General features: G+C 31.0%; 1 protein-coding gene across 3 annotated transcripts in view; it reads right to left on the bottom strand.

Moving 5' to 3' along the window:
• Nucleotides 1–876: 876 nt before the first annotated feature.
• Nucleotides 877–25,993, bottom strand: part of LOC129917686 (mucin-2-like) — a 51,824-nt gene continuing 26,707 nt past the window's right edge. For 2 of the 3 annotated variants that reach the window (XM_055997738.1, XM_055997739.1), the window contains exons 9-10: nt 23,026–23,386; nt 877–4,491 (exon numbers count right to left, since the gene is read on the bottom strand). In XM_055997738.1, coding sequence (XP_055853713.1) covers nt 1,652–4,491; nt 23,026–23,386 — 3,201 coding nt within the window. In that variant the 3' untranslated portion in view covers nt 877–1,651. The remainder of the gene's footprint in view (nt 4,492–23,025; nt 23,387–25,993) is intronic. The other variant, XM_055997740.1, reaches the window with a different exon arrangement.

Here is a 25,993-nt window from a genome sequence, read left to right as displayed (position 1 = left end):
TTTATAATAAAAAAAGTTAAATTTTGTAGACTAGAGCTATCCGCCAAAAAACGTGTTTTTGCATTTTCTAATGGCAATATTCCAAAAATTAGAGCTGATAGAATATTTCTGACCCCGGATTCGAGCTCAGCACACCAAAAACCTTTGGAAAAGTATTGTATAGTTTATTCATCCAAAACCTTGTTGTGCAGTGTAATCAATTAATTTACTGTGGGCTTTTTAAATCACTACTTTCAAATCACTACGATACTAAAGAAGTTGCGGGTGGCAATGGTGCAGTGGATGTAGTGCCTGACTGCTAACCTGGAGGTGTGGGTTCAAGGCTCAGGCAGCATTCTTTTCTTTATCCCCCAGCTTGGAAGCCACCCGTGGGATTATATAAGATAATAATCATATTATTCTCAATTCACTGTGCCAACAAAAAATTCTTTCCTTTCTATTTGTTCTAACTAGTGCCGTGCAGTATGCATTTAAAAGACCATGGGTCTTACATAGGCATATAGTTAAAATTATTATAATTAAAAAAAAAAAGTTTCACTTCTAAAAAATAGATCTTAATTTTTTTTTATGTTTTAATTTCGAATAAATCGCTATGAAATTAAATTAAAAAAGTGGTATATGAAAAAAAAACCAAAATGAAAAGATAATATTGAAATCATACCTGTATTACCTTTGCTTTCTTATAATTTCACACTTAATGTCCATGCTTGTTTCATCTATTCTCAAAATGTTATATCTAAATTTTTAAAAAATTATAGGTGTTATACATTATAATTAAATTTAAATTAATTTCAAATAAATAAGTAGACAAAATATACCTTTTTTCATCAGCAAAAATATTTAAATTTTATTTGTTTGTTTCATTATGTATTTGCCCGGGTGTTAACATGCTTAAAAATTGTATCCGCCCTTCATCATCACATGTAGTTGATTTGTTTTATTTGTTCTATTGTTTTTTGTTTTTGTTCTCAATGTAATTATTTTGTTTTTGTATTCATCTCTCATCAAATTTTAATTTAAAATTATTTATGAAAAATTTGCTGAAAAAAAAATCTTGTTGCTGTCCATCTTAATATTGCTTCGTTCCGGGGAATTAAAAACAACTAATTATTTAAAAAAAATGACTATAACATAATATATAAACAAAAATTTTAAACAAAATTAAATAATTATCTTTTTTTGTAACGAACTTGTAACCAATAAATATAAATTGGGATAATATTTGTAAAGATACCTAAAATTAATTTAATTATTTTAAAGTAAAATTGGGTATATTTAAATTTATTGAAAAATTATTTTATAGCAAAATAATAAAAAAAAAATCCATCAGCAATATTAAAGTTGTTATTTGATGATGTGTGTGTTTTGTGGTGTAGAATATTGGTGAAGAATAATCCAAGAAAATTAATTTTATTTTTTTTTTGTTTAATTTTATTGTTGTTTCATTAACTTATCACATTACATCAATTCAATAGTTATACACATATTTTACAATTATATAATTTATATTAATATTTAAGTGCGGAAGGGTTTCTATTCTTTTTTTTTGTTTATTTTTTTTGTTTTTGTAAGTTCTCTCTTTTTTTTAAATTATTTTTATTAAGATCTTTAATTTTTTTAAGTCCATGATTATTAAATTAATTAATTTCGTCTACATCAACTGTTTCTTTCTGGGTCTGCCTCGAATTGCACCTTTTTTTCTTTCCCTTTTCGTGGTCTTCCTCGGGATTTCTTGATAGTCCTTGTCTCCTCGGTTGTCATCATCTTCTTCTTCGTCGGTTGTGATTGTGATTTTCTTTCGAGTACTTTTCTTTTTATTGCTACGTCGTTGTTGTTGTCCAACACCGATGTTGGTTGTTGATGTTGAGACCAAGTTATAGGGTGTTGACATTTCGTTGACACCACCAAAGTTAGTTGGCTCTTCAATGAACATTTCGATTTCTGGGGGCACAAAGACTTGCTGCACCATATTAATTTTTGAATATGTTCGACTTACCGCCAAATTCCGTGTTTTTGCCACAGGGCTATCACAGTTGGGTCTACTGCGGCATGGACTTCCATCAATTTCAATTTGATCAGCAGAATTAGATTTAAGTGTCGAACTTGCATCCGGAGGATTAATTGGTGACAACCGTGACGAATCGCATAAATCATTAGAAGACGGAGAATTCTCTTCTATATTCAGTCTTACTGAAGAAGATTCATCATCCTGTCTATCTTTTGATAATGCCATCGACACTTTCGAGCCCCATTCAAATATAAACGTTCGCGAATCTGCGGCTGCCTTAGTTGAACAGATTTCTTCATCAGATGAAATGTTTGGCGGGTTAAAGACATCGGTGCAAATAGTTTTTCGACGTTTTTTCAAATGGCTTCTGGAAGTATCTTTTGCGGGCATATCATCGCTATCACTCGCTTCCATGGTTGTGGTGGATTTTTTGCGAGGACGTTTCTTATTCGTCGATGGCAAGCTTACTGATTCAAATCTTCTCCGCTGACCAGGTGCAGCAGATCTAAAATTGAGTACTTGATTTGCATGCGCCTGCAAATTTTCACCAATTTCAATGGGCGGGAGGTCGACGTTTGATGATAGAATGTGAACATTGCTTCCGTTCTCACCACCATTTTCAAAAATGACGACGGGCGGATGTGGGGATGGATTATGAATATTGCTGGCCTCACTGGCAGTTTGAGATTTGGCTTCTTGCGAAGTATCATCGGCAACAGAACTTTTATCATCAACCGTTGTGGGTGGAGTTGGAGGCGGTGTATTCATAGCTTCAATGCTTGGCACTAAAACTCCATTTATTAAACCCGATTGCGGTGGTTGTTGCTGCTGATCTAAGTTCATAGGTGGCGGCGCCGATGATGTCGATGAATCAGCACTTTCGAAAATTTTCTCAACGTGTTCAACACCTTTTTTCTCTAAGCTTTTCCTAGCTCGACGTTTTCTTGCGCCATCAGAAGCTTTCGATTTCATTTCATCCATAATACTTTTCGAAACAGTGCTGGATTCTAATAATTGTTGTTTTTGACCAACAGGACATCGCCTCAGTCGAACTTTTAATGATTTTCGAGGCGATAGGGATTGACTTGAATCGGAAAGCTCTGATGATTCTCGATCGCCAATTTGTTCAGTTCGACAAGATGAGTCAGACTCAGATTCACTTGTTAAAGGCGGGAAAAGGTGATTATTGGTAGAAGATGTAACGGGCTCTTGGATTTCATGCCGAATTGACGACGCCACAGCTTCAAGTGTTAAAGAAGATCGTGGTGATTCTTGTCCAATTGGAGCAGTGGGTGAAGTGCACTTACTTGTGTTGTGCATAATAGAGCGCTTTTGTGCCATCGACTTGAGTGGTTTCTTAAAACAATCTGAAGAAACTGGCTTGGAGGGAATCATATCTAGGGATGGTGACTTAGCCTCCATCTCTTCTTTTTTGATAAGCTTTAGCTCCATTTCATCTTGAGATTTTACAGAAGCGTTATTACTACTCAATGGCACTATTTTTGGCTGTACAGTTTCTTCTTCAGTTTTACCATCTTCTTCTTTCTCCTTCTCCTCAAGTGGAAGTTTGTCCAAAACTGTAACTGCTACTATACTGGGTAATGGTGAAACATCATGTTGTTGTTTTTGTTTCTGTTTTTCAACAACAACAACAACACTTGCATCAGTTAATATTGCATCTGATATTGATTCATTTCGAGGATTATCTTTTCCTTTTGGGACAGTAGCTGTCATTTCCTGAACAACAACATCTGATAAGATATCACTCAATGATTTAGTTCGTATTGCAGGAATTTGTCTAGCAGGTGTTATCAAAGGTTCAGCTGCTCCTACTGATGCTGATTGCGGTGTTGGTGATGGTAATGGTGATTGTTTCAATTTATACACCCCCGGACTGATTTCAGTAAATGTCTGATTCGACATACCAGATCTTAATATAAAAACTGGTCCCTCGACACGATTCAACAGCACAATTGGTTTCATCTGATTGCCCAATTTCGGGTCATTAGCTATTAATGCTAATGTTTTTGCGGACTTTCGTGGACGCTGTTGCTGCTGCTTGGTTTTAGGTTTATCAGTCTTGGGAATTGCATTTTTATTAGTTTTTGGTGTTACAGCAGATGACCCTGCTGCTGCTGCTGCTAGTTTTGATGGTTTTAATAACTTCTTTCTTACAAGATACTTATCGAAATCACTCGGCATCTGCTTATCAGAACTAGTTGATATAGATTTACGTCGACTTTCGCCTTTATTGTTGATTATAGTATCGGCCATAGCAGCTGTTGAAACTGATGTAACCGATACTCGACGATAATTAATTTCATGAGATTTATTAGCATTGTTTGCTGTATTTAAATTGTATGATGATGATATTGCTGCTTTGATTAAAGCAGGAGTTTTAGGTGCATTATTATTATTTTTGCGTTCTGGTTGCTTTGTTGATGCCTGAGGAAATGCTTCAGGGAAAAGTTTTTGAAGCAAATCTGGAAAGATACAAATAAAAATAAAATAATTTATTAGTTTAATGATTTTTTTCTTGTGTTCATTTGATCTTAAACAAATATTGCTTAAAATATGTAAATAAATTTAATACAATTAAAAAATTACATTTAAATAAGCTTAGTTTATTGTCAAATCCGCAATATACTAATATTATAAATACTAATTATTTATTTATTTAATATATACGTAATCTATGAAGCTCATGACTTAATAGTATAAATTCTTTAACTTAATATAAGGTTTAAATATCCTGAACTCCTGTTCTTTTACTTTATCACTGACGACAAACATTTTTGAATGAGTTAATATTCTTTTCAACGCAAAAAGGGAGATTAATTTTGAGGTTAATAATTTTTAAGAGTATTGCAAACTACCTAGTCTAGACATAAGTTCTGTTACACGATTTCAAGTAGCCGTGGCTCAAAAGACCCGTTAGAAATAACATTATATGCTCTAATTTCTGAACATGTTCTTCAATATGTAAAGAATAAATATGGAGGAGAGCGTTTAAGAAAATTAAATCGCGGTTTTAAATTGAAAAAAAAAAACTAAGTAAAACTTAAGAATGTTCGTTATGATTCAATTCACAGATGCGTCCTACCTTTGAGACGAGTTACAATTTTATCTTTCAGCAGTAATTTGTTTCAGTGCAGCTATTTAACCAGTACGTTTAAGAATTCGACGCAAATTACTTCGAATGCCGTTAGGTCTCCTGCAAAAGTGTTCCATCCCTCGATATAAGTGAAAAAGATGTGGAAAAAAGTTTCCCACAAGATGTATCAAACAGTAATGTAAAACATTTTACCAATACCCTTGAAAATTCTTTCGAAAAAGGGAGTGAAATTCACATTTTTTTTTATAATATGGTCATAATTTTGAAAAAAAAAAAAAGATATAAAAAATGTGTTTTGTTTTTTGGCTTAGAAGAAGTAGCATACATTATTGATCCATAAAAAGTTATTTTCTCAGTTGTCCGACTTTTTTTGGTGGTCATAGGCAGTGCATGTTACTAATACGTAACATGAGACCAGAGTAATACAATAGTTTTGCTCTTTATTATTTTGGAAAAGAATTTTTTGCTATTCATATTTCGTAGTTGTGATGTTTTTTCAGTATTATCGTGTCAAAAACATTTTTTAATATTGATTTTCATAGCTTGGGTTCGAAAGGGTAAAAAAAATAATTTTGTACCTATACCTATATATATTTAAAAATTTTCTAACATTTTTCAATTGGTATGCCTAAGACAATATTATTCAACACATAAAAACAAAATTTCGATAAAATTCATGAACCCGTTTTCAAAAAATCGGTTTTTCGAAAAAAAAAGAATTTTGTCGTTTACGAGAAATTCATAAATCAAAAAAAAACGGTTCAAAAAATATTTTTTTTTTAATTTCCTTTCCAAGGAAAGCTTTTTGGTTACACAACGCACAAAAATTTTAATCAATAAAAAAATAAAATTTGAAAATCATTAGAGCCGTTTTTGAAAAAAAAAAATAACTTTTCTATTTCTGTTATATGACAGGTAACGTTAGTTTTGATTCTAAAAAAAATTTCAATTTGTCTTCTAGGGAATCACCCAAAACTGTTAACTAACAAGTTTGAAGAAAATCGCTCCATCAGTTTAGGCTGTAGCTCGAGGTACACACAGACCGACAGACAGAATTGTCGGACCCACTTTTTTAGCATTCTTCATCATCGTAGTGTCATGTAAAATTGTTTTCTCGAGTTCGATTTTTTTTTCTAATCCTAAACTTGCCCTATATCGCAAGTAAAAAGCCAAAAGTAAACTGAAGTGGTTTGGGTTCAATTTAACAGGTTTGACAACAATGAGTTAGGACTTCCGGAAGTCTAGATTTCAACCTTTGAGTTCCAGCTTTATGTTGTGAGCTTTGTGGTCAAGATGAAAATCATTTGCTCTTTATTGTGAACAATATCATGGCCAAAATTTTTTTGCACTAAAAGCTTTAATGGATTAACTTGTTTATTTTACATAATATTTTTCAGCCTTGTGAACAAAATGCTTGAATATACATAAACCTTTATGGGAGTTAAATCAAGAGCGAAGTAAGTACTTAAAAACATTTCCCAAGTTTTTTTTTCAGTAAAGAACTAATCGTAAGTGTATCTTTGAGATATCAAAAGGTAACTTCAGTAGGAACTTAAATTTACATATTTTTTATACGTGTCAAGTACGAGGGGAGGTTTTTAAGTTTGCGGAAGAGAATCGTAGATTAATTAATTAGATCAGTTGTCAAGATTTATGGCAATCGGGTCACATTTTTTTGGATGATTAACGACTAAAGAGTATTAATAAAGACGCATTTTCAGAGAGATATTAGTTTCTCCCTGTAATCCACATTTAACATCGACCAAACAATAACATATCCATTTAAACAAAACTGAATATTCTCATATGTACCTAACTATTAAGGAACTCATATTTTGTAAAAAGTGACAAAAACGAGCACAATTCAAAACTGTCTACCCTTTTTTGTCCAGCCCAGATCAGCTCGTATTTAACATTCTCAATATTCAAATCCAAAAAAAAAAAATAACAAATTTCAAGTTCATCCTATCATCACACAAATTCTATAAATAAAAGAAGCCCCACCAGGTTTCCAGGTAAAAGAACCACACAAAAAAACTGACATAAATTGAATAACCATGTATAAAATTCCACAATCCTGAATGTTTTTAATTGAAAATTTTCAAGAATTTAAAGTTTAAGCAAACTGTCACTCAACATTCCATTCTCAGAAACCAATACGATGATGCTTAAAAGAGGGTAATTGTTAGTGGGTGGTGGGTTGGAATTTTTCATTCAACCTAATACACTCTACGCATATAATGTCACTATATCACAACCAGATGCAATAGAATGTCCAGATGAATAAAAATGGAAAAAAAAACTTCAGAGACGCAATAAGATAGATACACACATACACACTCATCGAGAAAAAAGGTGATAATTCATTATTCTTGTGATGCAGCACGAAATAAAACTTCTACTTCATTCATCTGTTGATACAAACAACAGATGGTTGTTTCAACTAAAGCATAAAAATATGCGAATAAATTAAATTGTTTACATTAAAAATCCTTTTGGAGTGAAAACAGATTATGTGGACAAAATAATACCTCACTCATACCTTTATCTTAATTGTTAACCCCCCCCCAACAATAGTGCCTTGAGAAATAAATAATTCAAAACCAAATCACAATACTACCCCCATATGTGAATTGTGCATCATGATACCTACTACCTATCTTAACAAAAAATCAATCGGTTTTAATAACCTTCCCTCCCCCTTCCACCCAAGTTATTTTGAAATGTCTATGGTAATGGACGCATGCATTTGCCAAAGCAATTTAAAACTTTTAAAAACAACTCGTAATTGAGGTGATTTGATTGAAGTGAATGGAATGAATTTCAAAAATAAAAAATAAATCGTTAAGTCATGTCTTGAGTGCGCATGCGCGTAAGTTTGGACATGGGCAAACACAATTTAGTATGATCGAAGTGCGAGCTTTTTTTTACCGATTTTCCAAAAGCTTTCATTCGTCTTATTGTTAAAATAGCAATAGCAAAGACATCGGAAACTTGCTTCAATTTTCTATATAAATGAGAAGAGAAGTAACCTTTCAAGAGAAAATAAAATCATTTTTATTTTTTCTTAAGCAGAATTTTTCAACGGTCTTTTCAAGTAGAAACGCTAATTGGGCTATCACAAACGGACTTAAAACAGGAAACATACGAGTATGTACATGATGATGCTGTTTGTTTTGCTTTGCTTCGATTTTCTGAGAAATGATTTAAAGTTTGTATGCGTCTCCTTTAGAAAAGTCACTCGTCATATGAAATATTCCGAGAAATTTTCAACAACATTAATTGCAATCAGATGTATTTTTAAAATTTCAAGAAAAATTTGTGGAAGAAAGAAAAAACAACTCTTATTTTTTTAATAATGAGTTTTTCAATATAATGAATAGCCAAATAGCATAGGAAAAATAAACTTTTGTTGTGGAATTGTTTTTTTAAATGCAAGTATATTTTTTAAATGCTGTTATCTTTATTTTTCCATAGGAAAAGAGGAATTTTGAGTGATAATTTTGTCGATTCTTTCGAAAATAGCATATGTACATGAAAAAATAAGACACATAATAAATGCATTTCTTGAAGTCAATAAAAAAGAACAAAGTCTTCCCAATAAAACAAATTTATACAAGAATGCAGCTTCAGCTTTCACCTATTTTAAAAAGGACTTATAAGAACAGTGATTGTATTTTGTTTTTATTTAATTGACAAATACATTTTATCAACATCAAATACAAAAATACATTTGAATACACATAAAACAAATACATTTTACAATATTTATTAGCATAATTATAATGAATGCCTGTCTCAAAGATGAATAATATGTAACTTCTTTTTTAGTTAATTGAAGTTCCAATGGATGAAATGAAATCTTTTGATGAAGTTAATCGTTGATGATCGTCTTTCTAGATGAATATTTAGACTCTTTCTGTAAGTTGAAGTATATAATTTTAACATGTAAAAACTTAATTTACTTATTTTTTATACAAATACATATATAAATATTTTTCATTTTGCTTGTACATTTATATGTAAATATTTATATAGATTTTACCACATTTATTTTTATTTTTTATAAGAGATTTTAATGTTTTTGAAGTTTGTTTGTAAAAGGAACTTGCTTCAGAGTATAGATTTTCCAATACTTTTTGAAAATTAGTTAACCATTTCGTTTTCCATACAAATAAAATGTAGGTATTCAAAATGTTCGTTATTCTTTTTTTTTTTTAATACAATTTAAAAAAAAAAATAAAAGAATATAAACAAAAAAAGGAAACATAATATTTTGGCTTGGCAAATAAAAAAAAACACAAGCCGTGTTTTATTGGTACTCAGTATTTTACTGAACAAAAACATTTTATGCTGTAAACAACAACAACAGACGATTACTTTTATTTATACATACAATTAATAAGCTTTTATTGTTGGGGGGTCAAAAATGTTTAGAAAAAAATTTCTCTGTAAACCAACAAAAAAAAACTCTTGTTTATCCTTAGCAATCATTTGTTCTTGTTTACCGTGTAATATTTTACTGAGCTAAGTACTGAGTTACCAATAAAACACGTCTAAATTATACATTTCTAAAGGATTATAGCGTGCTGATTCCGAATTTGAACTCAAACTGAACAAAAGTTTTTAAAATATGTAATTGAATATAAACAGGTCAAAAACGCGTGTTTTTTTTTTTTTTGCTTCAAATGTCGAAAACAAAAATACTTGTGCAATCTCAGGAAGCCATATTTTATCGACTAAAATATACTTATTTCATTTTAAAATGAATTTTCATCTCCAAGAAATTAAAAATAGAAATTTATAGTATTTCAAGCGGTAACTAATTGTTTTTTGAAGAAGATACCTGATTTGGGTAAAATAAAGTACATATTAAGGAAAAAAAATACATTTTGCATTTTTTTAGAAAATTAGTTTTTGAGACTTTAAAAACAAGTTTATTAGCTAAAATAGTGGTGATTAAGGGGTCAGTTAGCAATCATTGAAATACTTCTTTGAAAAAAACCTAATTAAGTGTTGAAATTACTATTACCAACGGTTTACAAATGTTAACAAGAAAGTTCCTTGATTCCTTTACTAAAGTTCTCACTTTTGAAAGATATCAAAAACATGGAAATAAAGATTACAAAAATTTGTGTATTTTTATTCGAAAACAATTCAAAAAAATGGTCAGACTCGAAAATGGTCCGCATTTCCCAAGAAAAGTGAAAAAAATAAAAAAAAAAAAGAAAAATATAGAAATTTCAAATGAAAATTAAAGAAGCTCGAAAGCTGTTATTTTTGCATTGATCAAACATGAATACCAGTGGCCTATTTCACCAAATACTCTTTACAATCACAAATTTTGTTGTACTTATTTTTTATTTTTTACAAACTTGTAACTTTTTATATGCGATTTAAAATTGAGGCAACAGAATTTGTTGATTATTTTACAATTTTCGTGAAAAAGTTGTTAAAAATTGTAATATGTAAGTAGGTGAAATAGAATACTGGGGCGAATCGATTTACGTGATTTGCGATAACACGGTGTAACACTCAAAAAATACGCGGGCGGAGACCTATCAGGTTTTGTAGAGCTAGTCGCACTGAATACGAAACGGTATTTGAAAATCCCCTAACACCCCCAAAATCTGGAGTTACGGGCAAAAAACGGTTTTTTGGACCTTCACCCATTGAAAAAATTCTAGCTTCGACAATTTTTTACCCATTTTCGATTTTTTTACAGTTTCTGATAGAAAATAAATATACCTTTTTAACAATGTATAAAACATGTAACTCGGTTAAACCACCTAGAATTTATAAGATGTCAAAGTTCAAAAATTCAATTTTTTTTTTCACTTGCCCAACTTCGGCATCAATTTAAAGTATATGTTTTCAAAACAACATGCTATTTAAAAAATATATTCTAAAACTATATCTATTTCCCAATCGATCGAGGTATTTTTTATGAAAATCACTTCAAAATTGGCTTAGAAAAAAAAATTTTTCGATTTCAACCCAGATACAGAAATTCGAACTTTTAGGTATAGAACAAAAATGTTGTTTCGGCACGTAGTAAGATAAGTTGGGCGCCAGGATTTGATTAAACGTTTTTGTAGAGGAGCTCAATACAAACATTTTTTTTCTTTGGGAGGGGGGTCTATCTCCCCCCGTTTAGGTGGGAGGGGCATTTTTCTAAAAAAAATTATCAAAATAAAAAAAAATTATTAAAAAACAACGGCAACACTTACAGTAATAAATGATACCATTTCCAAAAGGCAAAATTGTGCATTTGGTTCTAATTTCTAAATCAATATAATATTACCAATAGTTTTTGAAATAATCGATTTCAAAGTTAAAAATAGGCGAAAAAAAATTTGTAAAAACTCATTTTATACTATTTTTGTCCAGACTGTGAATTTTAGTAAATAAATTACTTAGGCAGAAAACTGCCTCTTAATTCCTTATCGAACAGTGAAAACTATATGTTTCTATGTCTTCTAGTTTTTGAGAAAATTGAAAAATTATTTTATCAGATTTTTCTTTTTTCAAAATATTTTTTGTTTTTATTTGTTTTTATTTTTCAATTTTCTCAAAAACTAGAAGACATAGAAACATATAGTTTTCACTGTTCGATAAGGAATTAATTGAGGCAGTTTTCTGTCTAAGTAATTTATTTACTAAAATTCACAGTCTGGACAAAAATAGTATAAAATGAGTTTTTACAAATTTTTTTTCGCCTATTTTTAACTTTGAAATCGATTATTTCAAAAACTATTGGTAATATTATATTGATTTAGAAATTAGAACCAAATGCACAATTTTGCCTTTTGGAAATGGTATCATTTATTACTGTAAGTGTTGCCGTTGTTTTTTAATAATTTTTTTTTATTTTGATAATTTTTTTTAGAAAAATGCCCCTCCCACCTAAACGGGGGGAGATAGACCCCCCTCCCAAAGAAAAAAAATGTTTGTATTGAGCTCCTCTACAAAAACGTTTAATCAAATCCTGGCGCCCAACTTATCTTACTACGTGCCGAAACAACATTTTTGTTCTATACCTAAAAGTTCGAATTTCTGTATCTGGGTTGAAATCGAAAAATTTTTTTTTCTAAGCCAATTTTGAAGTGATTTTCATAAAAAATACCTCGATCGATAGGGAAATAAATATAGTTTTAGAATATATTTTTTAAATAGCATGTTGTTTTGAAAACATATACTTTAAATTGATGCCGAAGTTGGGCAAATGACAAAAAAAATTGAATTTTTGAACTTTGACATCTTATAAATTCTAAGTGGTTTAACCGAGTTACATGTTTTATACATTGTTAAAAAGGTATATTTATCTTCTATCAGAAACTGTAAAAAAATCGAATATGGGTAAAAAATTGTCGAAGCTAGAATTTTTTCAATGGGTGAAGGTCCAAAAAACCGTTTTTTGCCCGTAACTCCAGATTTTGGGGGTGTTAGGGGATTTTCAAATACCGTTTCGTATTCAGTGCGACTAGCTCTACAAAACCTGATAGGTCTCCGCCCGCGTATATTTTAAAACCTCATTTTTGTAACACCGTGTAATTGATAGCCACATTGCACTTTTTGTATTCTGTACATGCCACACAGCAACAACAAATCAAATAAGACGATTCCACCCATGCATCAAATCTTCTTTTGTGCTTAATTTCAAAATTTGTATGGAAAAAATTAGTCACAAGTTTACCAATATGAGAAAAAAACTTCCCAAATGTTTATCTATTTTCTGATTTAGTTTTGTGTAAAATGTTCCCATAGCAAAAATATTTTTTTTATATAGGTATGGATCGGAAATTAATGCATTATTATTATCTTATAATTTTTAACTTTTTAGAATGCTAGAAAGATTTTTACTTCTTGTTAGTACATAAAATTTCATTCACGTAAAGAACTATTGTCATTAATTTTATGGATAGTCAGATTAAGAAAAAAGTTGAGCAAATTAACATCAGTTGATGTTATTTCTTCCTAAATTGTCATCATAAATTGCACTTCCAATATAGAATATTTAAATTTATTTTATAAAAAACGTTAATCAAAATTAGTTTTTATAATCTTCTCTTATATATTTACCTAAAATGTCTATAAATAAATAAATATAATTTATAGCACAATTAAATGCACAAGAAAAATATTCTTAAAAATAAAAAAAAATGTTTCGGCATTTTATAGCCCAATCGTAAAAGTGCCGCATATAATTGCAATCTAGATTTCAAAGAGATCAAAATCATGACGAAAAAATTAAGCATAAACCCCTCCTTCTCTCCGAATCCTTTGATGTAAGCTTTAAAATCGTGACTTATCGTGACAATTTTCTTATACATATTCGATTCAAAAACAATTAAATTGTAATTATTTTTATAAACTTTCTTTTATGTAGATAAATAAATTTGTATTTTATACATTTTCCTGTAAAGTTTTTATTTTAAAAAAAAAAGTGTAAATAATTTTAAGGCTACATAAGTATTAAAAAACAGACTTTGCTTTGCATTCATCAAATAAAAACATCACAGTTGTTACTCTTATACGCGTGTGAAACCACAATGTTCCAATTTTAGACATTTCGTAATTTTTGGACTTCCATTTGAAAAGGTCATTTTGAACGTTTATTCAAATTTTATATTTTGACTATAATGTGAAATCTATTTTTTATGAATAAAATATTTGTATAATTTTGTATGTATACATCTTTGTATGCATTCTTAAACTACGGACATAAACAACGTCAAAAAACATTTAATAAATACATCTATGTGTATGTGTTCATAAATAACAACTACTACATATTTAAAACGTGGTAAAAACACATTTAATTGTAAAACAAAAAAAAAAAAGTTTTTCAACTAAAGCAACTTGATTAGCTCGCAAAGCTAACAAGGCCCATAACTTGACTCTAGAGCCCAACATTAAATTTTTTTATAAATACAGATTCCTTCTGTCCGGATTATCTTTCAACCCATCCCGTTTTTAAGACACAAAACAGTCCAATGAACGAAGAACCAAAGCTATAAAACTAATACCAAAAACGTTTTGTCTGGTTTATTGCTTTAAACGACCCTAGTTTTCTGACCTGTCCATTAAACTGTTTAAGGCTTTCTAACGATAATATCCACTTTACTTAATAAAAAATCTCCAAGCATTATTGACAAAAAAAAAATATATATGAAGCTAAGATGTAACTCCGTAAAACGAGTTACCAGATAGGACTCTCGTTTTTGCAATTGTGTTGATTATTTTGGCTCTAACAATCACTATCGCCTGAACGGTCTGTTTTTGAAGTTTGAAAATTCGTTTTTCGTAATTTAATTATTTTTCATCATAAAGCTAATGACAAAATCATTGTGTCTGGACGAGAAATCGTTTATGTCTTATTTTAATAATAATAACACTGCACAACAAGGTTTTGGATGAATAAACTATACAATACTTTTCCAAGGGTTTTTAATGTTCTGAACTCGAATCCGGTTTCAGAAATATTCTATCAGCTCTAGTTTTTGAAATATTGCCATTAGAAAATGCAAAAACACGTTTTTTGGCTGATTTTTTGACTATTTTTATTATGAATAAACCAAACTATACTTTTGCAATAGTTTTTGGTGTGCTTAACTCGAATAAGTAGCCAGAAATATTCTATCAATCTTAGTTCTTGAAATATTGCCATTAGAATTTGCGAAAAAAAAACGTATTTTCTCTGTTTTTGAGGTTATACTATGATGTGGGGTACCTTATTTCAACATAATTTTTAACGGGTTCAATAAGAACTGTTTTTCTTCTTTTAAAATCTGTTTAAATCTTCCCGATATCTGTTTTATTATCCGAGATATCTTAAGTTTAAGTACGTGTGTTTTGGCTTATTTTATCAATAAAGTTATTTCAAACTGCAGTAACTTCATATAAAAATATCTCGGATTATAAAGAAGATATCGCAAAGATTTAAACAGATTTCTAAAGAAGAAAAGCAATTCTTATACAAACCTTCAGAAAAAAATTCCCTCACATTGCAGCATAACTTCAGAAACAGGTGTTTTTGCATTTTCTAGCGGTAATATTTTAAAAACGGGAGCTGATAGAATATTTCTGAATTCGGATTTGAGCTCAGCATATCAAAAACCTTTGGAAAAGTATTGTTTTGTTAATTCATCATTCAAAAACTTTAATTTTGTTGTGCAGTGTAATTCAAGTTTAGAAAAAATCGACCAGACTGAATCACTTCATTAATCACGTCGAATTGGCTTTGAGAAACCTCTTATCTTGCGATAGCAAAGCGTGGTTTTCTCTTGATTGAAACATTTTCATGAAAAACAATCAAATTTTATCCGCCATTTAAACGTAACTTATTTGTAATTTTCAGGTAAATTGAATAGCAGAATTGTCAAAAAGATAGATTGTACCTTGCAAACTCTAAGCCTACATATTTGTACTATAAATGTGCTGTATAAACTATAAATAAAAAAAAATCCCGCAGACAAATTATTTGGGCCCTTTACCAGCTCTCTTAAAAACAACTAATATTTGTACAATACTTAACATACTACATTCAAAACTGATGTCGTTTTTCTCCACTCCACTCATGAGTATACTATGGATTTACCTTTTTTTCTATTTATTGATTTTTAACTATGTTTGTATCGTTTTCTATATGAAAACACGCAAAAACAAAAAATCATTAAAACAAATCGTCGGCGTAAAGCAAAATTGTTCTAAGTCCTTACAAAATTCTATGTACTTAGAACAATTTTGCTTTACGCCGACGAAATGTCAAATACCAAATTGTGCGTACAAGTTAGTGCGCAAATATGAAGGTTTAGATGTAGAGTAAATCCGGAGTACTCCTTACCAAAGTAATAAAATTACTGCAGAATAATTTTTTTTTTTTTACCCTGTTGTGGCATGAAGCAAAACGACATGAAACTTAACCTGTACTTTTCTTAAATTCTAAATACATAAACTTAACTTATAACTTTTTTTTTATATACCTACATAACATTATACCTTTACTATTTTTTTTTTTTTTTTAAATAAATGCGGATTTGACAATTAAACTACAATAATAGAAATATTTACAAAACAAAGCTTAGAATAAAAATTGTACTTAAATGGTATGTAAGTTTGGACAAAACAATTAACACAACAACATTGAATGTAAGTAAAGGCTTATAATTTAAAGCTATGAAGAAAAATGTACTACCGTAATGATAATATTCTCTTAAAAATATTTCATAAAACTTAAGATTATTCATTTAAATATTTCTTTTTAAAAAATGCTAATGGTGATTTTCGATTGGTGACCCGGCGAAAAACTTTTCGGATAACCAATCGAAAACGCCATTTTTGACAATTCATTAATGTAAAAACGTGAGATAAAAAAAATATTTTTTTTATTGTTTTTAGTACGAATTAAGCCTCCATTATATTTGAATCGGTGATTGTTAAAACACCATAAGTGAATTTTGTATTTCGTTTTCAATTCTAAAAACGTCAATTTGGAAGATTAAATTGCCAATTCTTTTCGCCATCGTTGCAAAGTATATGAGTTTTTGTCTCTCTTGTAAAAGACCAAAATTTCACTTATGTTTTTTTTTTAACAATCAGTATCAGTGGTTCATCTAAAGTCGCCAAATTTCATACAAATCTTAAAAAAAATATTTTTTTTTTTAAATTGCGACTTTAAAATTATTTTATTAAATCGATTCGTATGATCTTAATGTTAAAAAAAATTAATGTATGAATGAAATAAGGACTAATTCCTTAAGACAAAACTATATTAATGCATTAGTATCTTATTTTTAAGGCTAAAATTATGTTTTTTTCAAAACAACAAAGAGATCTATTTCAGTTTATTGGCGGAGGCATGCTTCTTAACCCTACACCAAGTCTTACACAGTAAATAAATGGCTAAATGGCCGCGAACACATCTAATGAATCTGGAGTGCACTTTACTTTTTGCAATGGATTTAACTTAGGTATTTCAATAGAGGAAAAATGTTGATAGGTTCTTGTCTACATTAGAGACCGTTTTCAAAAAGGTATAAACCATCTTTTAAGGGTAAGGGGTTTAGTCCGGCTACGCATTTTTTTTTTTGTTAATATAAACAAGCACGTTTTACTAAAACAAGCATATTAAAAAGAATGAAAAATAAAATAAAACCCAAAAAAAAAACATGCATGTCCTGACTTAATCCCTAGAAAAATGGTTTATATTATACCTTTTTGAAAACGGTATTTAATGCAGATAGGAACCTCATCAAACATTTTTACTTTAAAGCTATATTTGAAAAAAATTATCATATAAGTCAACATATATGTACCTACTTCAAATGAGAAAAAACTTGAACCCTCCTCGGGACCCATCTAGAGTCAAAATAAAAATCTGCAAAAATTAGCGGATTTTTTTTATTATTTATTAGCAACTTGATTCTCGAAAAATCCTTAAATAAAACAATCCCTAATGTACACCCCTCGCGAATCTAATCCTAAACTACAATCACCGACATAATTCTTCGTACAACAGACAAAAAAGCTTTTTTTTTTCAATTTCCTTAAAAGTGCGCTCAGTTTAGAGCTTAAATATATTAAAAAACGGACACAACTTTATAAATAGCATTTAACTTTCATGATCTCGTATAGGACCAATGTACATACATACATACATACTATTAAGAATTTTGACGTTTACTGTCAAAGTGTTTGCTATACGTGAGTAGATCTAAAAATAAGCTCTGTAATGGGAACTATCCCGGTAGCTCGTCATGTTTTCTAATCTATATTTGGAACAGACGCTGACATCCACTTTTTACATACATAGATTATGGCTTAATCTTAAATCACTGCCTAATTAGATAACCATGCAGTTGAATTAAGAATAAATAAAACTCAAATGTTGCCGTTTGTTTGTAATTGTGTAGTAATTACAGTTAAACTCCACTACCCAAAATATCAATCTAATTTAATCACTCACCAATTTATATAGAAATTGTTTTTAAAAATTCAATTGCAAATGAAGGGTCCAGAATAAAAACGACATATGTCCACTTTTAGTCAAAAATAAACTATTGAAGAGGTCTTGTAGTATTTTTAGAAAACAAATTTAAGCCTTGCTAAAAAAATTAAAAAAAAAAAAAAAAATTACGTGGCTTTATTACTAAGTTCTATGGAGGCCAACATTATAAATTGCATTTTTCCCGGCATGACAAGTCATGTTGTTTTTCCCCAGGATCCTTTAATTACTTATAGCCAAATGTAAATGTAAGTATGTACTTGCGAGGGTAAATATATTGTTATGGAATATTTAAACATTCTATCGCAAGAAATTACTAATTACAGAAATGTATTTCTAATAATTGGCATGTAAATAAATTAGATTGTAATTAAACTGTAATTGTCCTATAATGTAATTAGATTTTACGACTACCCTACTCTGCCTGTCAAATAGCTGGTATAAGGAAAAAATATGATATTATCTCTTTGTTGTTGTAAAAAAAAAACATTATTTTATGCCTTTCAACAAAAATAAAAAACTTATAAACGAATAAAAACAATAAACAATAGGAGAGATATTTCATTAACCCGACCCAATAATCAATAGTTTTGTGTTATTTTGTTTTTTCTTTTTGTTTGCTTGTTGTGTTTTGCTTTGTGCTATCGCGCGATAATTAATTATATTACAAGGATATACATAAATATTTATACCTTACATTTGTTTTTTAGTTTGTTTTAATAAATAATAATTTATATCAATTTTAAATTACCCATTGCATAATTTGAAGATTTAGAAAAAAAATGTTCTAATTTTTTTTGTTGTTCAAAAATATATCTTAGAATGAATAATAATAAAAATTTTAATTTTTCTTTTACTTTGTCAGCTTTTAAATAATTGAATTATTTAGATTTTTTTTGTGTTAAAAATTTATCATTTTTCGTATAAAAACTCTTTTCTTTTTTTTTTAATTGCACCACAATTTCAATAGAAATTACATTCTCTCTCTCATTTTTGTATTTTTTTACACGATGTTTAATTTTTTTAAGAAAATAAGTTGATTTATATATTTTAGTTATTTTAATTTTTAAATTTTTTGTTGGATGTTGATAGACTTGAAATGTTGAATTTGTTGCATTTGAGTCTGCATTTTGTTGATTGTAGAATAATGTTGATTGTTGATCTTCCTTTTTTTTTGTTGTATGTTGATTGATGATTGTTGATTGTTGTTTTTTTTTTTTTTGTATATTTTAATTTGTTTTTAAATTAAAAGAAAAAAAAATGTGATGCTCTTTTCGAGAGAAACTTAATTAAATTGCATAAATTTATTTGAAAACAAATAAAAAATAAAGTTAAGGAAAAATATTTGTATATATGTATAAAAAAGAACTAACGTAATTTTTAGTTTTTGTAACAATGGTTGTTTTATGAAAAATTAGAGTATAATTTACAACCATTTATTATAAATTTGATATATATATATATTTTTTTATTTTTGACCCTCAGTTTATATAGAGGCCATAGTTTTTTTTTTTTTTGTTTAAAGATTTTTCCTTAAAATTGAAAGTAAGTTTTTTTTATGTTTTACTTTTTACTTTGGTTTTGTATTGTATTTACGTTTTTTCCCGGCTGGCGGGCTTATTTTGGTAGTAGTTTCACTTACGTTGAATGTGTTGTAATAATCATTTTGTGGTTCCTCCTTCTTTTTTTGATTTGCCCGATTTGAACTTCGGGTAACTCTATTAGTTGGCAATGGAGGAGTTACCGATTTCCTTGGACGCCCACGTTTTTTTGGCAGCGATGTTTGTTGTTGATGATGTTGCTGAATTGGTGACGAGTTTGAGTTTGTATGATATCGGCGCATTTGCTGATGTTGTAATTCTTGTTGTTGTTGCCTTTCTTGCTGCTGTTGTTGTTGTTGCGGTGCAGAATTTGCCCTCATATGAGGTAATTCCGTATTATGTGTGACTATCATTTCAGCAACAAGATCTTTACATGCCGGACAGAGTCCACATTTTGGAATGATCGATCGGCGAGATGAATGTCCACTACACTGATGTGAACCGGACATTGAATGATTTTTAAACATGTTTTCATTTCTTTGGAAACATCCAGATTGATTGCAGAAATTATCATTCATTAGCGACTTGCCAGCCTGATAATTAAATTGACGATTGTGCAGAAAATTACTCAAATAAGTTTGATTCAAATCGTAGTTTTGCAAATTCAATAAACTGTGTATGTCAAAATCTTTGGTCACATGCTCTGGTGTAGGGGTTGGCGGTGGTCTTTGGTTGTACATGCAACTTTGTGGAGTACACAGGGTCTGAGTTATCTGAATTGGATGCGGATGGCCATTATAATCCATATTAACATTGGTCAAATTAACCGGTTGTGTGCCAGGGTATATATTATTTGTACTGCCACTAGGAACAGAATCAATTCGAATAGTAGTAGTTGGATATGCATTCGGTTTGTTGGCAATATTTGAACCCATATATGGATTCTGCATTGGATAACCAATGTTAATAGTTTGCACAGTTGGAATCTGAGGTGTAGGTTGTAGGGGCATTGGTGCCGGACGTGCTTGCGGCACTTGTGCCAACTGTTGTTGTAAATCTGGCGGTCGGAATTGTGTCTGTTGATGAGCAACAATAGGTTGAAAATCTCGCATAACTTCTGAATATTTTGGTGGAGGATTTGATGGATATTGTCTTTTATTGGAATTGTTTTGTAGTTCTTTGGATATTTCTTTGTATTCATCCTCTTCGAAATGTGCAATGCTCAACATTGGTTCAGAGGGATATGATATTTCTTTTTGTTCGAGATCAGACAGAGTATTATTAGTAGTAGTTGGCTTAACTAAATTAGGATTAGGTAAAACAATGTTGGGTGCTACTGTAGCAACAGTAGTTTGTTTTAATGTTTGTTTTGGTTTTGGTAATATTTTCAAATTCATAGGTCCATCTAAATCAATAGTTTCACTACAATCATCTTCTTCTTTATACTGAATATTTTCTTCACTATATTCAGATAGTTTGCGACGTTTTTTCAATGGCAACGGAATATGTCCAGCTGCTTCGCCAAGTATTCTCTTGGCATTCGATGGTGAAAATGCTCGAAATAATTCAAATTCATCTACAGAATCTGAACGATGCATGGGCGTTAGTAATTTATCAATTTGTTCAAGCAAAGATAGAGAGCATTCAGAGTCACCAGGACTTAACATAGAAGCTCGTTTTTTGCAAAACTCATTAGGAACATCAATTTCAATAGGATTTTCTAGTGTTTGTTTCTGGCCATGGCTAAGCATGGGATTTTTAGTGGATGAAAATTCGTTTGGAACTTCAAATTCGATTGGACTTTCGGCACGATTTTCACCACTCGGTATTGGGATACCTTCTTCTCTGTTGTGAAAATCAATGGATGATAGAATTTCTATTGGATTTTCAATACTATTTTCATTTGTGCATGTGAATGTACTTTTTTCTCCTTGATTTGTTGGAAAAGCAATTGCAACTTCAGTTTCAAATTTTTCGCTTAGATTTATCATTGGCGATTTTGTGTCGACAAATTCAATTTGAACCTCAGTTTCTTCTTCTTCGTGAATTTCAATATTATCGGGGGGCATGCCGATAGGAGTTTTTTGTTTAAGGATTTCTTCTTTTTGAAAATCAGCAGTTTCTATTTGATTTTCAGCTTTCTTTTCAACTGAAGTTGCCATTGAAGTTTTGGTTTCGGACATTTCTTTTAAAATTTCTTCAACTGTTACTGGAATTGCAACTTTTTCTTTGTTTGGAGATACTCTGGGTATTTCAGTTGGTTTTGGAATGGCAACGCCAATGCTTTCTTTTTCAGAATCTTTAGAGAAAACGTCAATTAAAGGCTCAGCTTCAGCTTTAGTTGCAGTTTCATTTGAAATTTCGATTCTGCTTGGATTTGAGATATCAGGTAAAATGAGTTCACTATCAATTGAAGCTTCAACTTCTTCTTTTTTTTCTAAACTTACCAACGAATTAGTACTCTTCGGAATTTCAAGTAGAAATTCAGTTTCAATCTTTTCTTCGAGACATGATTCTTCAATCATATCATTTTTAAGCTCATTTTCTGTTGGAATTTCTTCAACGGCATTTATATCTTTGTTTATCATAGCTTCAGCTATTTCATTTTGAGGGAAATCAGTTGATATTTCAAGTTCTGCAATCACTTCATTAAGAAGTTTTTCTTCAACCGATTCTGATTGAGAAGTTGTTACTGGTTCATCTAGTAATTGTGTTTCAGAAAGTGTCGTTAGATCAGGGGTTTCAGTTGAAGATATGGATAATTTATCTGTCACAGAAATATTAGATGATTTTAAGATTTCAGGTATTTCAGATGTTTCAGATGTTTCTTCGGTTGTTTTGGGTGGTAATTCAAGTGTTTCATGATCATCCGAAGTAGTACTATCAACTTGTGATGAATTGGTTGGAAAACCAATGCCATTAGCTAAAATTTCAGCAGCTGCCAATACATCATCTGTACGGTTGTCATTATCAGGGAGAGTAGTAGTAACAATTTGTTTATCAAATTCAGATACCGGAAGAGGACTATTTAAGGGGTAAGAGGGAAAATTGGTATCCTCACAACAAGTACTTGAAGCATTCTCTTTTTCCATCTCTAAGATGATATTATTAATAAAATGGGGTGTACACTGTTTTTCGAAATCATTTTCAATATCATTTTCAATAGAAATTGTTTTTATATTATTTAAATTTGGGTGGGGCAATGAAATATTTTCCCTACTACTGCTATTATTTGGTAAGTGTTTTTCATTAATTTTTTTTATTATATTTATATTATCATTAAAAACTGACAAATTATCGTTTGTTATAGAAGAAATATTATTATTCTTAGATAATGAATCAAAATTTTGCATACCTTTTTCTTGGGCTGATTTTAATGCTGCTGTGATGGCTGATGATTCGGTTGTTATTGGATTTGAACGATTTTGTATTAAGTGATTTGATTTTGTAAATTTATTTGTATCGAAGAAATTACTTTTTGTTTTATTTATTAATGTTGTTAATGTTGTTGGTTGTGTTGTTGTTGATGTTGAAGGTGTTGATAATATTTTCGATGTAAAATGTTGCTTGTTGGCACTGATTTTGTTGATTGTTGAACTAATAACGTTGATTGCAGATGTTGATTTTTGTGGTGATGGTGTTGATTTGCGAGATTCAATTTCTCGAACTTGTGGATTTTCAGCAAACCAAACACTTTTGGCTTTGGAACGGTGTTTCTGGGGAGATATTAAAAAAGAACACAGAATTAGCATAAGGTTAAACTTAAAAAAAAAAAACATGGGAAGATGAAAAATGATAGAATGAATCTACTTCGTTGTGCATCATCATTATCCAACTGTTTCTTTGGTTTAAGGAGACATTTATCGCCCAATTTTTTTTACTTTTGGGAATCACAAATCACAAGCTTATGAGGTTATTGTTTGTAATGATTTTTGTAGGTTAGGTTAGGTTAGGTAGAAATGGCTGTCAGGAAAACAACTGACACACTTAGACCATTTATTGGTCCGTTGTGATACCATGATTTTGTGAGGAAATTCCTCACTAATTAAACCAGTTGGAGCTTTTAATAAAGCGGTGAAGGTTGAAGATGTCAGTATTGATTAGTTCACTGGTATCTTCTAAGAAATATTTTTCCAGGTATTTTTTACGTCTACTGGAAAGGGCAGGACATGAGCAGAGAAGATGTTGGATTGTTTCTTCTTCTTCCTCATCAAGGCAACTTCTACAGAAGTCGTTAGAGATTACGCCAAGTCTTATGGCGTGTCTACCTATGAGACAGTGTCCTGTTAAGACACCTATTACAGAGCTGATATGCAATCTGCTTAGAGACAACAAATTTTTTGAACGTTTTGGATCTAGCCTAGGCCAGATCTGCTTGGTCGTTTGGCAAGTTATAATGTTTGACCATCGTATGTTTGTTGCCTCTATAGCTTCTTGCTTCAGCATGAGTTTGCACGTTGCGATTGGTATACCAATATTTGCCTTATTGGGTAAAATTGGTATTAGAGTTCCATTTCTGGCGAGTTCGTCTGCTTCACAGTTTCCCAGAATATCTCTGTGACCCGGCACCCAGAAAAGGTGAATGTTAAACTGTTCTGACATCTCCATGAGAGATGATCGACAGTCGCGGGCAGTAACGGAGTTTGTGGAAACCGAAGCTAACGATTTAAGGGCGGCCTGGCTATCAGAGAAGATGCGGATATCCGATGTAGATATCACGTTTTCTTTGAGCCAAGTCAGTACTTCTTTAATCGCCATTATTTCCGCTTGGAACACGCTGCAGTGATTAGGGAGACGGAAGGAGAGACTAGCATTAAGTCTATCGGAGTAAACCCCGCCACCCACTCCGTCATTGGTTTTAGAACCATCTGTGTAGAAATGAATTGAATCATCTCTTAGAAACTCGGCATTGTCCCATTCTGATCTATTTGGGATGGTGACTTCATAATTATTGCCGAAAACCAATTGTGGGGTGGTGTAGTCGGAGTGACTGTGGATTGATCCGAATGAATTCAGAATATTTGTGTGGCCAATAGAGTTATTGGTCCATTGAGAGATGGCTTGGAGTCGAATAGCAGTGCTCGCGGCCACCTGCTTGCTGAATATATCTATGGGTGGAAGATTGAGTAATATATCAAGAGCGGCGGAAGGTGTCGAACGGAGAGCTCCGCTGATACACATGCAGGCTGAACGTTGGACTTTGCTTAACTTGTCTCGATATGTTACTTTTTCCAGAGCAGTCCACCAAACTGCTACCCCGTAAGTGAGAATAGGTCTGATGACTGCAGTGTATAGCCAATGAGTTATTTTAGGAGATAGTCCCCATTTATTCCCTATTGCTTTTTTGCAAGAAAAGAGTGCCACTGTGGCTTTTCTTATTCTTTCTTGTATGTTGGTTTTCCAGTTTAATTTGCTATCCAAAATAAGACCCAGGTATTTGGCTTCGCTGGCAAAATTAAGTGGAACACCATTAATAGAGGGGGGGTCTAGTTGTGGAATTTTATATTTCTTTGTAAAGAGGACAAGTTCTGTTTTTTGAGGATTTACCCCCAATCCACAGTTTGTTGCCCATTTTAGTAGCTTATTTAGAGCAGTTTGCATTAGTTCTATTATAGTATGGAGATGTTTTCCTGATATGGCAATGGCGACGTCGTCAGCGTATGCAATCACTTTGAATCCATCTACTTCTAGACCGACTAGTAGTTCATTAACCACTAAGTTCCACAGGAGTGGGGAGAGTACCCCTCCTTGTGGTGTATGATTTTTGTAACTCTCACAAACGATGACTGTGGGAGGAATCATGCTGCTAAGAAGTTAATCAGACTAAAATAAAAATGAAAACCCTTAAAACTTATAACTGCTGTATGATCCAGATGCATGAACATTGTCAAGATCAGATGAATACTTATGTTCAGAGTAGTGTGCATTGGAGGAGATTCGGATAGCAAATTCAATGGTGAGCTCTATCGTGTTGACGTTGATCAAAAGCTGAAAATGACTTAACATCGAAGGAAGGAGTCATCAAATAAGCTCCGATGAAAGTGCAAAATTATAGATGAGCTAAGACTAAGTTATAAATCTCATTTTTAGAAACTTATTTAATAATGAAACGGCACGAGTTTTGTTTGCTTTGGCCTAAGACAACGAAGAGTTCCGGAAATATACTTTTGGATTGTCGCTGGCATACATACAACCCGAATTCCCAATTAAAATTGGGCGTATACCAAGGTGTCTTTAATCCTTCCTCTTTACTAGTTTTTGAAAAAAAAGATATCGGATCCAAATGTGAGTAAGTTTTTCTTTCCAAGTCAAAATCCAGCATC

The sequence above is a fragment of the Episyrphus balteatus genome, chromosome 4, assembly GCF_945859705.1.
Source record: "Episyrphus balteatus chromosome 4, idEpiBalt1.1, whole genome shotgun sequence".
NCBI classification, from domain to species: domain Eukaryota; kingdom Metazoa; phylum Arthropoda; class Insecta; order Diptera; family Syrphidae; genus Episyrphus; species Episyrphus balteatus.
The sequence above is the reverse complement of the archived record's forward strand: the minus strand, read 5'-3'. Positions and strand labels throughout refer to the sequence as shown.